At 44.9% G+C, this 13,214-nt stretch overlaps 1 protein-coding gene across 7 annotated transcripts in view; it reads left to right on the top strand.

Moving 5' to 3' along the window:
• Positions 1-13,214, top strand: part of LOC110979576 (G protein-coupled receptor GRL101-like) — a 73,620-nt gene that overhangs the window by 49,080 nt on the left and 11,326 nt on the right. For all 7 annotated transcript variants that reach the window (XM_087132693.1, XM_087132692.1, XM_087132698.1 and 4 more), the window contains 6 exons: positions 158-229; positions 597-668; positions 1,224-1,295; positions 2,090-2,161; positions 10,909-10,980; positions 12,572-12,779. In XM_087132693.1, coding sequence (XP_086988819.1) covers positions 158-229; positions 597-668; positions 1,224-1,295; positions 2,090-2,161; positions 10,909-10,980; positions 12,572-12,779 — 568 coding nt within the window. The remainder of the gene's footprint in view (positions 1-157; positions 230-596; positions 669-1,223; positions 1,296-2,089; positions 2,162-10,908; positions 10,981-12,571; positions 12,780-13,214) is intronic.

A 13,214-nucleotide genomic window follows, 5' to 3' on the forward strand; every position in this document is an offset into this window, starting at 1 on the left:
TGTTTGTCTCAGCAAGGGCTAACAATTTGATTTTATGATAAAGAAAATGAAACGTTATTCGTCAGCGAAGCTGTGCACGTGCATTCCAGATTTTGTCAGGGGACTTTCAATAACGTATAACAACCAAATATTTTATTTCTCTCCCCCCCGGTTTCAGGAGGTTAGCTGACAATTCTATCACTTCATTAGGCAACAATACATTCTCCAACTTGCAGTCCTTGATGACATTGTGAGTATAAACATCCTTGTCATAACCTAAAAAGAAGCAATTACCAAATTCTCGGGGAGCTAAAATTGACTATCCACCCTCAAACCATGCACAAGGACTAATAATTTGATTTTATTTTCACAAGTCATCGATGTAATTCCAGTTCTTCAGGAAAACCTACGGCTGTTGTCTATATCAAATCTGGGGGCACGGGGGAGTACCGGTGCCATTGACTGCATTTCCTATGACATGGAAGATTATGTATAACTGTAGGGACATTATAATCATGTCAAGAAGACCATTTCAGATTCGATTATCTAAGTTGTGATACTGCTACTGCATGTTCGGTATGCAGCAATTTTATGACTTTCTTTGATCTGTGTTACAGAGTTTTAAGAGGTAACAGCATGAGCACGCTTGAGGAGAAGGCCTTTATTGGACTACGACAACTAACCATTCTGTAAGTTACCAACGGCTACGAAATAGATTAAAAGCTCTAACCTTGATTGGCCATTCCTTTTAGCCCCAAGCACTGCGCGAAACGTAGGCCTCCTCAAGCCTGCATGGTAGGCTTCCGACGTCCCTTATAAATACACGCCTGCCTTGAGTTTTGTGGGACATTTCGGGGATAGAGCCACCTCGCTAGGTGGATCATTTTATTGGCTTGGCCTTCAGGAAGATGCTGTCAGTTTGTTCTCTGTCGAGAAGCCAGCGCCATGCATTGCCTTTATTTTGGAACTGGTATACCACAAACGTTCTTTTTTCTCGTTCTTTCATGAGGTACAAAAACACATTATTAAATCAGTGGTCATGGCATGAGATTTAGTAAACAAAACTTTGAGGAATGTAAAAAGTGTTACACCTTTATGTGTATATTAAACCCAAAAATCCATGCGTTTTTATGACGAATTTGTTGAATCATGACGGCCTGGGAGTAAGTTACTGTTTTAAATCTCTTTTTGTGATGATGTACTAAAGAGACATTGTGTAAAATTTTTAAGAATATCTTTTCCAGAGATCTTAGTCACCAAAACATACAGTCTTTCCAGAAAATGGCGTTCGCAGGTCTCACCAAGCTTTCCAATTTGTAAGTATTTGTAAGAATTTCCTTACATCTGAACGTTAGTCCGGTTCCCAGACCAATAGGGCTATTTAACGACTGTTTTGACAGACCTTTAGGACTGCTAACTGGTATAGCCTCGCTGGTCACTTGACTAAAAGAATTTCTCCCGTTTCCCAAAAGTTTCGAAGAAAACACCCCGAATTTCACCCGCCCAAAAGGTTGATTGTCAATTATAAAGTTCCCTATTTTCCTCGATGTATCATTTTGCATATTAATCTTCACATTTGTACAACTGTGATTACATTTAATATTTGATAAAAAAAAACGCACCTCAACGCATTTCATTTTGAAATAGAAAGGGGAATTCTACACATTGCGTCATACATTTTAAAGTGGAAGATGGCCACCTGCCGACCTCTGTAGACCTAAATCATGGGGTAGCCATCTTGCTTTTCCACTATTCGCAGCAATGTAAACAATTTGAGGTTGGAAGGAAAAATATCCTGTTCCCTGTTAGCATTGTGAAGATGTGTTACTATTGCTATTGGGTCTACAGGGAACAAGACAAACGTGGCAGCATCGCGTTAAAGGTCTTTTGATACAACAGGGAATCGTGCAACCTGTACCTCAGCAACATTTAGTTCAGCCTCGGGCCGGGAGTACATGTTTTTGCAGTGTCATGAATGATGCAAAAATAAATAATTTAACGAGTCGCTTTTGAGAAAGAAAATATTTACTGCTCTCGCTCTTTTTGGTTGCACTTGAGGTTTTTGGTGACTACGATTTTATGTTAAATCTGACTTTTATTGTAATTTCAGGAACATGTCTCACAATTCCCTGACGGACATTCCCCGAGGCGCCTTCTTTGGACTGAATGAGCTAGAGAAATTGTACGTAACCGACAGTCATATTACTAAAGCACACTGGATTAATTTCATTGCAGTGAACCAAATGAAATTTGCATCCAAACAAAAATCGTAAGCAGTATTAGATACGATGCCGGAAGCCTTGCAAAGCAACATGATTGTAGGTATGTAATATCAAAATACCTGCCGGAGTTGATTTAATATGGGGTGTTTTTCAGTATACCGTGCACTTAATGCAAATGTAACTTGGAAAAATGGCACGTTATGGGGAAACTCACACTACAAAAAAACCTAACTAACATGGATGTTTGAAGGGAAAAGTCGCGAGAAATTGAAATTAATAGAAAGAAAAGACACAAACCTCTTAATCTCAAATCCAAAAAGGACAAAAAGAGTTTATTACAGGGATGTCACAAACCAATCACACCCTTAAAAACCAAACAACTCGAATAAACCAAAAACTTGATTCGAAGACACTTAAAGACACTAAAACAATTAAACATATTACAGACAAAACCAAAAAAAAGACAAAAACCAACACAGTGTGTGAATAATGAAACAAATCATACGATTCGGTCAAAAGCTGACTGGGCAGACCAATTCAATTCAATCCAAGCAGTGAGTTGTACTCTGAAACCAGACGGTCCACTGCACTCAACCTACCCAAACAGTCACTACATGTATGTGCAAATTTCCTTTGCGTCTGATTCTATTTGCTTAAACTTGATCAACCGTAGTGCTCCTTCTAGGCCCATGATGCATAGCGTCACCGCCGCCATGTTCGTCCTAAAGGGTGCAGACCACTAATTCAAGTGAGAATTTCTGACCAGCTCATTAGCATTAAAAGTGCCCCCTTCCACAGTATCTTTTGAAAAAGGAGATTGCTTGGCCCCCAAAATGGTGAGATTGTGTAAATCGTTGCCGGGATCAACTTTCTGGGTCTTTGAGCTTTCATATGAGGGCAGAAGGGCTGAAAACGACGGTTGAAAAATGGTCCTAAGTGCCCGAGAAAGTTGAGGGTTGCCACTTGAAAAATGGCTGCAATCAGACTTCGGAAAAATCACTTTTTGGGGGGTGATTTTGTTTTGAGGGAATAATTAAAAATGTAATTGGTTAACCCACAAAAAATTGAAAAGAAATTGAAAGATAAGTGACCAGACAAGAATTTCATTTGTGTTTCAGAAATCTCAGGGATGTTGGCGTGCATGCTATTGGGCCCTGAACGGTGCTGATTTTACACTGTTTTCAATGGGGCTTGAATTAGTGGACTGGACCCTATATTTCAAAATGGCGGCGTCCAGGCAGTAGTGGCGGCTGGGTTTAAAATTTATCCCTCTTGTTTACGTTGGTCCTGGCAGTAGTGGAGAGACCACAACAAGCCATGAATAACAGTTTTATGGATTATGAGACATCAGAAATACTGGATTGTCGGACACAATAAATATCCAGGTAATCACGTGAGAATTATATATGTACATGTGGAACATGTCACTTTGTAATTGTTTGTTTGTCGGATTCAAGAAATTCTTTGATTAGGATGGACTGAATGAAACTTAGAAAAGCTGGATTCCAACCCTAACAGAGCGTAACTCTAGCGGATGCGAACCCTAATGAAGGCTAACCCTAACAGAGGCCAACCCTAACTGTGGGGAGGGGGGATCCGGTTCAATTTTAGATGGTCAAGTACAGCCTGGGCAACGACTGACCAAGCCGTGGATATGCACAGGTGACTCAAATTTATCGAGACACTCTCCTTGGTGATTTGTTCCACTCTTGTGTTGGAAGTGCCCTATTTTGGGCTCAGGTTTTCAACTCTTGGGCTGGAGCCTGTCAACTGGAGTAATATCTACGGTGAGCTTTCATGTCAAAGCATGGCCAAAGTTTTACGTCTTTCGTGCACTTGGCCGCTACAGTTGGCAGTGTCTAGCCTGGGTAACCCTCCCCATTATCTGTAGCAACAGGTAGTTGAAGCTGCTCATGTGAAAAGTGTAATTTTCTTCTGCTTACTGCACATTGTATTTGCACTAGTTAGTGTACATAGGCTGTCTGCAGTAGTTTGTGCACATTTGCTATAGGCTGAACCTTGAGCATTTTCTCTACAAGTACAGCCATTAGACAATTTTTTTTCATTTTTTCTCTGGAATTGAGGTTTTTTATGCATGCTCAACCATTCAGTGTTGTTTGAAAGTTGTTAAGTTGTTATCGTGATTCTTAACGGACGTGTCCATTTTTGGCATCTTCGATTTTCGAGTTTTCCGTTTTCCTACCACGTCCCTGTGTGATTTTAATCAACCGTAAAGTATACTAACAAAATATTCTTTTGACATTGTGTCTTATGTTTTATTGTGAGTGTGTATTTCCATGTTTTGTCGGTATTTTTCTCTCTTGTGTGAATGCATCCACGTAGATATTCTCTGTCGACTCCTTACATTGGGTTATATACTGTTGCGCACCTGTAAATCTTGTTTACTCGGACGCGTCCTCGTACCTTCCATTCCCAGGGTCTCTGATATAGCTCAGATATGCAATGTGGAAATATACCAGAGACGCTGATTTTGTATTAAGTTATTCATGCTGTACTCTGGCGTGATCGCGTGTTCCTTCACTCCTTTATCCTTGTGTTTTCTCTGCTCAGTTTGGTATGTCGAAAATTCCCCTCCACGTGGCCGCGTGGTTGGGCGTGGGAAGGCTCCCTGGAATGCTAATATTCGGAAACCTCAGACTATGTAACTGTCAGTCACTCACCAAAGATGACTGGGTAAGCACTTTCACGGACCCGGCTCAGTCTACACTTTGTACACGTGACTTCTTATTCTGTATTTCACCTGTTTACACGCGACAGTTAGATTCTTGCACGCGACTCTAACAGGAGGTCATGTGACCCTTTTATATAGAAGATTCCCATTGGCTGAGCTGTTCAATGACTCTCATATTGTATAAATTCCAAATCCTCTACTAGTCTAGAATCCTATAAATAGAGCAAATTTTCCCTAGCTCGCCGGTCAGGTGTGGCGGACCAAACCCTTGTTGTGAGAGCGAAACCTAACGTAGTGCGGCGGTTGGACCCTTTCCGAGAGAAATGTGATAGTAACCATTCTTATGGCGAAGAAATGTAACCATATTAATGCCAAGCTAGCTTAGCTTGGACCGATGCGACAGCGGTACGAACTAGCCCAGGGTGCAAGTGAGACGCGTAGCGGCCCGTCACCGCTACGTCCGAGCCGATTGCCCGTGTCCCTCGCCACCCTTGTCCTGCTAACTAGCCCCGGTCCTCCCCGTCTCTAGGCTGAGCAAATGGTATATTTGTGCGGCGATTCTATCATTGCGCTTATCACATTGCGGTCTGAGCGGCAGTGCTGTCGGTACATACCGCTGACCCCGTCCAGCCAATGCTAGTCACCGTGGTGGTCAGGGACAGCTCCCACCACGGCCCGGCCCGATGAGTGTAGCCTAGTTTTGTGATGCTACACACCCGTACCGTACCCACTCCGTCTGACTTGCATTTCCGATGGTCCTGCCAAGCCGTAGTTCAGTTAAACTCGTATACAACTTCGCCTCTCTTAACTTTGCATTTTGTGTGTTTTATTATGTAAAGCTACACCTTCTTCAAACCCACATTGAACTTTGATGAAGAGAAATGAGACCAATAAACCAACTATTTGACTGCCACCCAAATCCCTTGTTTCCCGTCCACCTTTTAATAAATTGTTGACCCCAAATATCACATCCCGTAGACGCTGGTAAAGTCCATGCTATCGACCTGATATTTAGGCGACCCGGGATGGGGGGGGGTTGCGAGGTAGTGCGACGATTCGTTCCACGACTCCCGCTTTCCGAGTATTGGGCGACCTTGACTTTATCGGGGTTCTGCGAGACGGTGCGGCCGTTGGCCCCAACTCTGCCCTGTAGACCGACAGGGTTGGTCTGCAGATTGATCGAGTGGCGGTGTATGCTGTACTTGAGATTTCCCCACTAATTCCCAAACTTCTGTAAAGACTCTGTCAGATCAGGATAGCTTTGCCACACTCCAAAGGGCGGGTCTGAGCAGTAGGGCAGCGAGCCGAAAGCGTCAGCTCCCTCTCTCCACCACCATGGCATCGCAGTCGTCACTAGTGCAGACATTCGCCCACACGCCGGGCGTGAGTGGAGCATACCTTCCTCGCGCTCAGCTTCCCTGGCGTACCACCGAGCGATGAGGTCCAGCGGCGGTCTTGTCTCCACTAGGACCCACCATAGATCGCTCCAATCTACTGGTATGGACCACAAGAGCTCGCACAGGAATGGCCCCGTACCCCTGCACCGGCCGCAACTACCTCCTCAAGCCGCCCCAGCGCCTACCGTAGTCTACAATGGCCCTACGGCATGGCTCACAAGGTCACAGGCCGGGACGACCCTGCTGACCGCCTCCCCCAGGTGCCGCTGTCTTCAGACGTCTTTTCAAACCGGTGTAGCCGGGCGTGATAGAGATGCTACCCTCTCTCGGGGCGGCCCCTGCAGAGACAATGCTGGGCCACACGGGTACAACAGCGTCCGCGTCCCCGTCCCGGGCAGCGGAACCGCCTTCCTATCCACGCAGCATGACTCACAAGGCTTCCGATGGGACAACCCAACGCCACTCACGTGCAGCCACACTGAGCGCCCCACGCCTCTCTTATTCGGGGGCATCCAGACATGGGAAGACACTACCTGCTACCGGGCTTCCCCCTGCCTTAGCTGGTACGGCCCCGATGGACGCATTACGGGCCACGCATGCACGGTGCAGACCACAACACGGGTAGCCAGTCTGTTTCGCCGCCGAGGCCTCTGAACGCCGTATGTCACTCCGTCGTCTACCTTTCACCTGTACGCCTGTGCCTCGAACCAACTGTTCTTTGGTGCATCCAGGCTTGCAGTACAAACTACACTTTACCGGACGGCCCTACGTTGTCTTCTGGAGCGGCCTCCGGTGAATACGAGACTGGGTCACGCATACTCAACGCGAGCTGCGTTAAGTATGCGTGACCCAGTCTCCTATCATTACACTATTGCCATCAGCCCCCGACCGGCATCCGAGACCTCCGCGCCGGGGGGGGGTGCCTGGCCAAGAAACAGGTAAGTACGCTATCCGGGTTGACTTCTCCAATAGTTCTCTGCACTGTAAAGGAAAATTGGTCATTTTGACTAATAAAAGTCAGTCCAGCTCTGCCTAAAATGACTAATTCAAATTAGTCAGACAGGCCAATGACCAAAATTTATTCGGCAAAGATAACTCACATATTAGTCAAATTTGACCGAAGTCAGTCACTGTTGGCTAAATGTTAGTCCTGTATTGATTTAATAAGTCATCAAGACCTGATTTACCTATGTTTATGTTTACTTTACCTTTTGTTTACAGTGCAGTGAATACGACTGTAGACTACGTACAAGCAGCCTACTTGGTGCAACCTTTTCGTCTCCGGTACCTGTCTACTCTCTCAATTACAAACTCTCAATTACATGTAATTATTCCATGTACATGGGGTTCCTTTTACAGTAGCTCAGCCTCTGTCAGATTCAACCCAGGCTTCGTTGGTGGACTTAAATTATTTTACTTCCCATTCCGGTCCACCCACGGGAAATCAAGTTCCTCTGCTTCATCGACGTCAGAGGAACTTAGGAAGTTCGATCATGTCACTCGGTCTGTGTCCTGGGGGCCCTTATTCTGGTAATCTTTCACCGCCTATTCCCACAATCGAACACCTTGGCGACGGGCTCTCGGTATAGGTGGATGTACAGATGAGGCTGGAGATTTCCTTAACGTGACATATAAGCCCTCCAGCCGTCCTGAGTTCTTAATCTTGAGATCCCTGCCATTATACTTTCTCCGATTTTCGGCTTTCGTCCTTCGCCTGGGCCTTTATCACACCAACATATCTTCAGTCTGAGGGCGAACCGTGTAAACCTAGAACCTCTTACCATCCTTATATGAGGCCCTACCTATTAACGTTCTCCTGACTCAACCGTCTTCCTTCAGTACACAATGGACTGACAACATCTAGTCACACCTTTGTTGGCAGTTGAAACCGAGGATGGGCGCTAACCTACTAGTTTCTACAGGCACTTCTTGAATTTCATGGAATACTCCTGTTCTCGAACATTTAGATTTCACGGACAGGAATACTTCAGTTATCTCATTGTCACTTCAACGGATAAGTCATTACGGAGGTACGTTTTTACTACCCCTTGGCCTCCAGACAAGACAGATGTTCCTATGAGCCTTGGACTCCGGATTAACCTGAAGGTAACTCACATCTCGAAGCCAACAACTTCTTTACATATGTCTGCTCTCAGAGAAAGATTCACGCAGTAGAACAAATTCTACATCACAAAGTGACTGAGCCAGTCCCTTGAGGTACTCGGCAGTCTGCATATTGTCCTCCCGGCCTTGACATGGCACATCTATATGTAGTTGTTGTTCTGCGCCAGACTCCCTCACCTACAGGTCTTGATCAGCAGAGTAGGGTTGCTCGTCTACGTGCCCCTCTCTGTTACCCCTCTGTTACCACCGCTCTACGAAGGCTTTCGCGACTGTTTCTGCTGAAAATTGTGGAATAGGGATGGCTTCCGGCCATTGAGTAAACCTATCCACACAAGTGAGAAGGTAACTGTAACCACCAGATGCGGGTAGCGGTCCTACCAAGTCGAGATGTACATGTACAAGTCGCGCATCTGGGGTACTAAAAGTGCCGAGTGGGGCTTTAACATGCCTGTGTACTTTAGACTTCTGACACTGTAGACAGGATTGCGCCCACTTGCGAATCTCTTCATTGACACCTGGCCAGACGAAACGAGAAGTGACGGTGAGTTGGGTTGCACGAGTCACTGGGTGGGATAGGCCATGGAGAGCATTGAACACTGCGCGCCTGAGGTGTTTGGGTACAAAAGGTCGGGGGCTGCCGGTAGACGTGTCACTGATAATACTGCCTTCAGAGGCAATGAGTTGGAAGGTCTGGAGCACAAGACTAGTGAAAGGATTTTGCAAGTTCGCGTTGCAACTCAACTCGGCGTCATCCTTCTGGGCAGCTGACAATTGTTCAAGGTCGATCATCGCGTTGCTGTACATGGCATTTATCTCAGGGTGGGAGAGCGTGTTGGCAACCGCATTGTCCTTGCCTTTAATGTGTCTGAGTTCGGTGGTGTACTGTGAGATCAGATCTAATTGACGAATTTCACGGGGAGTGTGACGGTCTGGCTTGGCGTGGAAAGCATGGATCAATGATTTGTGATCCGTGAACATGCAGAACTGCCGTCCTTCCAACATATGTCGAAAGTGCTTGATCGCCAAGTACACAGTAAGGAGTTCACGTCCAAATGCACTGTGCTTCGTCTCGGCAGGAAGGAGCTTGTGTGAGAAAAAGCTATGGGTTGCCAAGAGTTGTGAATAAGCTGGTGGAGCATGCCACCCACGGCAACGTCAGAGGCATCAGTCATGATGCCGATTGGGGCATCAGTGCTAGGATGAGCAAGCATGGTCGCGGTAGACAAGGCTTCCTTGATATCGGTCAGAGGTGTGAGGATACCAGCACAGTTGGAAACAAACGGCGGCAAAAATTCACCAGTCCGAGGAAACTCCGGTGGATTAGTGTACAAAGTGGAAACGGCAGTATACTAAACAGGTTCCCAGAATGGCTAAAAGTAGGCGAAATTTGCGGATAAAAACGGCACAATGAGTAAACTGACCACCGGCCGTGGTGAGGTAAAAGCGAGAGAGAGGGGAAAAATGTGCATACTCGGCCGGAGAGGGTGCGTGCAGGGAAAAAGCACGTACGTAAATAATAGATTAACAATTTGGGAGCTGATTTGATAAACCGAGGGAAGCTAGTACATATTCATAAGGAAGTTAATAATTACAATGAAGGCCAGCTCCCGGGTTAAGAAAAGAATGCGGCTACTACCCTAATGGTCAGTGTTACCGTCCTACTCTAATCTTCGTGATGATATCGGGCCATGAATCAAAGCTGAGAGGTAATGTGCCTCGTCTTCTATCGTTACCCTTAAAATGAGAACTTCACCCTAGACAGTCGGGTTCCTCGGCCATTAACTTCATCTGTTCCAAATGGCTGATCTCCGCAGACGTGAACCCTAGCCACCCAATGGCGATTCATGACGCTAGGTTGATATACATGTACTCTGCCGACATCCTTCATCATGGGTCTAGAGGGTGCATTACGGTTGATTAAGTTTTAGCGAAAGAATCAGACGCAAAGAAAATTTGCATATAGTGGCTGTTTGGGTAGGTATAGCAGACTCTTCCCATACTGCTGTGGGCGAGGAGTGAGAGGCATGTTTGTTCCCTACATTGCCGGCCTACATGCCGGCATGCCAACTGAGGGGCCAGGGGAAGTATAGCTGAAAGAGGCCTTTGTTCCGATAAAGGGGGGGGGGGTTACCTGTACAATTAATTCTCAGAGGGAGTTGCTCCTTTAAAACGACACATCTATAGGCCTATTGGGCAGCTGAAGACATGTAAAAAAACACAAACAAAATACAGGGGAACCACTCCTATAAACATGAATTTGTTGAATCATTGGGGATAAATAACCAATGCAAATTAGCCCTGCCAAATAATCTTAACCAGTTGGCAAGTCATAATTATGAAATGTAACGGACATCAATTATTTTCACACAAACCTGTTGGATAGATATTTCTATCCTTTGCATTTCATTTGTAAGGTCATTATTCAGAAGGATCTTCAGATTTGTTATTTACGTATCCAATGCCTTACCTTTGTTTCATTGGACTTTCTTTTCAGAGACATTCGACACAATAAGCTTCAGAAAATACACGCCGAAGCATTTTATGGTCTCCCAAAGTTACGAGAGCTGTAAGTAACGATTTCAATGAGACATTTTTGAATGTATTGACGAATAAAAGTACCTTCATGTTTTGTGCTATAATGTTCATCATAGACGGTAAAAACAGAAGATAAATTCCAATATAATTATTTAATATGTCAACATAAGCAGCCCCTGTAGGTGTAGTGTGAATCTGTATCCACGAGGGGGGATTCACCAAAGTTGGAAAACTGCCCAACCGTGAAAATTTGTTAAGGTGGGGGGCTGCATTGAAAGTTTTTTATTTGTTCATTTTCTGTTTGTAATTGCTATTATTGTGTTGTAGACAGCACGATACTGGGATCATCGGTCAGTTGAGGTGGCAGCAGGTCAATTTTTGCAAGTCCAAGTCAAGTCAGAGGTCAACTTTTGCATAGTCTCAACCAAGTCACAACTTATATGGTCCAGTCACGTTTCAAGTCACGAGTCATTTGATCACAAGTCAAAACAAGTCAAATCACAAGTCAGTGTGGCCCAAACACAATTAAGCAAGTCACAAGTATTTTCTTCAAGTACGAGTCGTTTCGTGCTATGTGTAATTTCAAGCCACAGCCAAGTGATTCAAAGATGGCCCTGTTCAGACAAGATCGTAGTAGAAGTCGCAAGCCGAACGAAATCTGAACGCTGATTATTGTAAGAACGCAAGGCGTAAGTTGGTAGGCCCAATTTAAAACTTCAAAGTGTTTTTCTGACTTGCGTTGGTTACAAGTCATAATGTGAAAATCAAAGTCAAGTCACAATTTAAAAACTGATAGGTACAAGTCGAGTCACAAGTCACAAAAATAGCGACTGGAGTCCCAATTAGGTGACTCGGGTCTGCAACTGTCGGTCAAAAGAAAAATCGACGAAACTAAACTCGGGTCTAAATAATAATATTAACGTAACGAACTACATGTAAATACATGTTGGATGGGCATACTGTCAAAGGTTCCCTCAGACCACAGAGCAAGTAACTACACCAAGTGTTTTAACGTGACCAGTAGGCCTATATAAAAGACAAGCTTACGTAACCTGCAAGACAAATAAATAGGAAGTTCCACACGATGTGAAGAACGCTTCACAACACCATGACCTATGCAGTGCATAGTGTACCCAGGAAAGTCGACCGGGGTCAACAAAATTGCCCCTTACCAGACTTGGCCTCGTAGAGGGTTTCCATGGCTGCCATCGTGCTATTGTTCCACAAGGTATACACGAAGGAGGTTTCCCAGTGAAACAAAAGAACTGCCCTGCAAGATGCACATGTTACCATGCAAAGCCTCTACATGGTATCTCACTGACCTACATGCCCCACCGTACGTTCGCCAAATACGTTCGCCTCAAAGACTTGGCAGCAAGTATAATAAAAAATCAAAGCTAGTACCAAGCACTGGAACAGAACGACAATCCTGTAGTACATCATCAGTGACCAGTATACCGTTTCATAAGGAATGCACGGTTGTTGTTTGTGAATGAGGCCAGGTGTCTAGCTTACAATTATACCATGTATAACGGCGTACTGGAGGCAAGTTTGCCTACTCTTGCGGAAACCTTTTGGTGACGTGTACTTTGACTTCCTTTGATGGGACCCTTTTGTTCAAGGTACACTGATGAGTACCGGTTCTGTTGCATGGCAAGGGACATGGTGTCGCTAGAGAAATGCGAGCCTCAACCGGGCATTTTCTCGTCATGTGAGGACCTGATGGCCAATGTGTTCCTCCGCGGATCCATCTGGGTGATTGGCATCATGGCCTCGGTCGGCAACCTGGTCGTCATCCTGATGCGGATGAATAACAAGCGAGACAACCGGGTGAGTCGGCACGAGTACACATACAACCAGGCATGATTTCATGGAACTGCTAAAACACAGGCGAAATACCCAGTGCGAAGCTTTTGTTTAACAAAAATGTCAGACTATCCCTAACGCCAGTGATGTACTAAAATTTCTATTGGTTCTCTTGGAATCTCTGTGTAAGAGGCACTTACGTGGCAGTTGTTTTCTTCTTAGCAGCTAAACCTACATATGTTTGAATAGGATCTCTTACTATTTTATTCACCGAGGACCAAAGACACTCAAAGCAGAATGAAGTTGAAATTCAGACTCAATATTATAAGGCTACTATGGGTAAACTCTCAGCAAATTTATACGATGAGCAAAACACAGCTTAAACTAGTTTTATTTAGGCAATGTGTGTCGTGTGGAGTGTTAGATTATTTTAAGTCGGCTTTTGCTGAGCGAATATTT

The sequence above is a fragment of the Acanthaster planci genome, linkage group LG02 (genome assembly GCF_054643075.1).
Source record: "Acanthaster planci isolate LZ-2023a linkage group LG02, COTS_SCS, whole genome shotgun sequence".
Taxonomy (NCBI): Eukaryota; Metazoa; Echinodermata; class Asteroidea; order Valvatida; family Acanthasteridae; genus Acanthaster; species Acanthaster planci.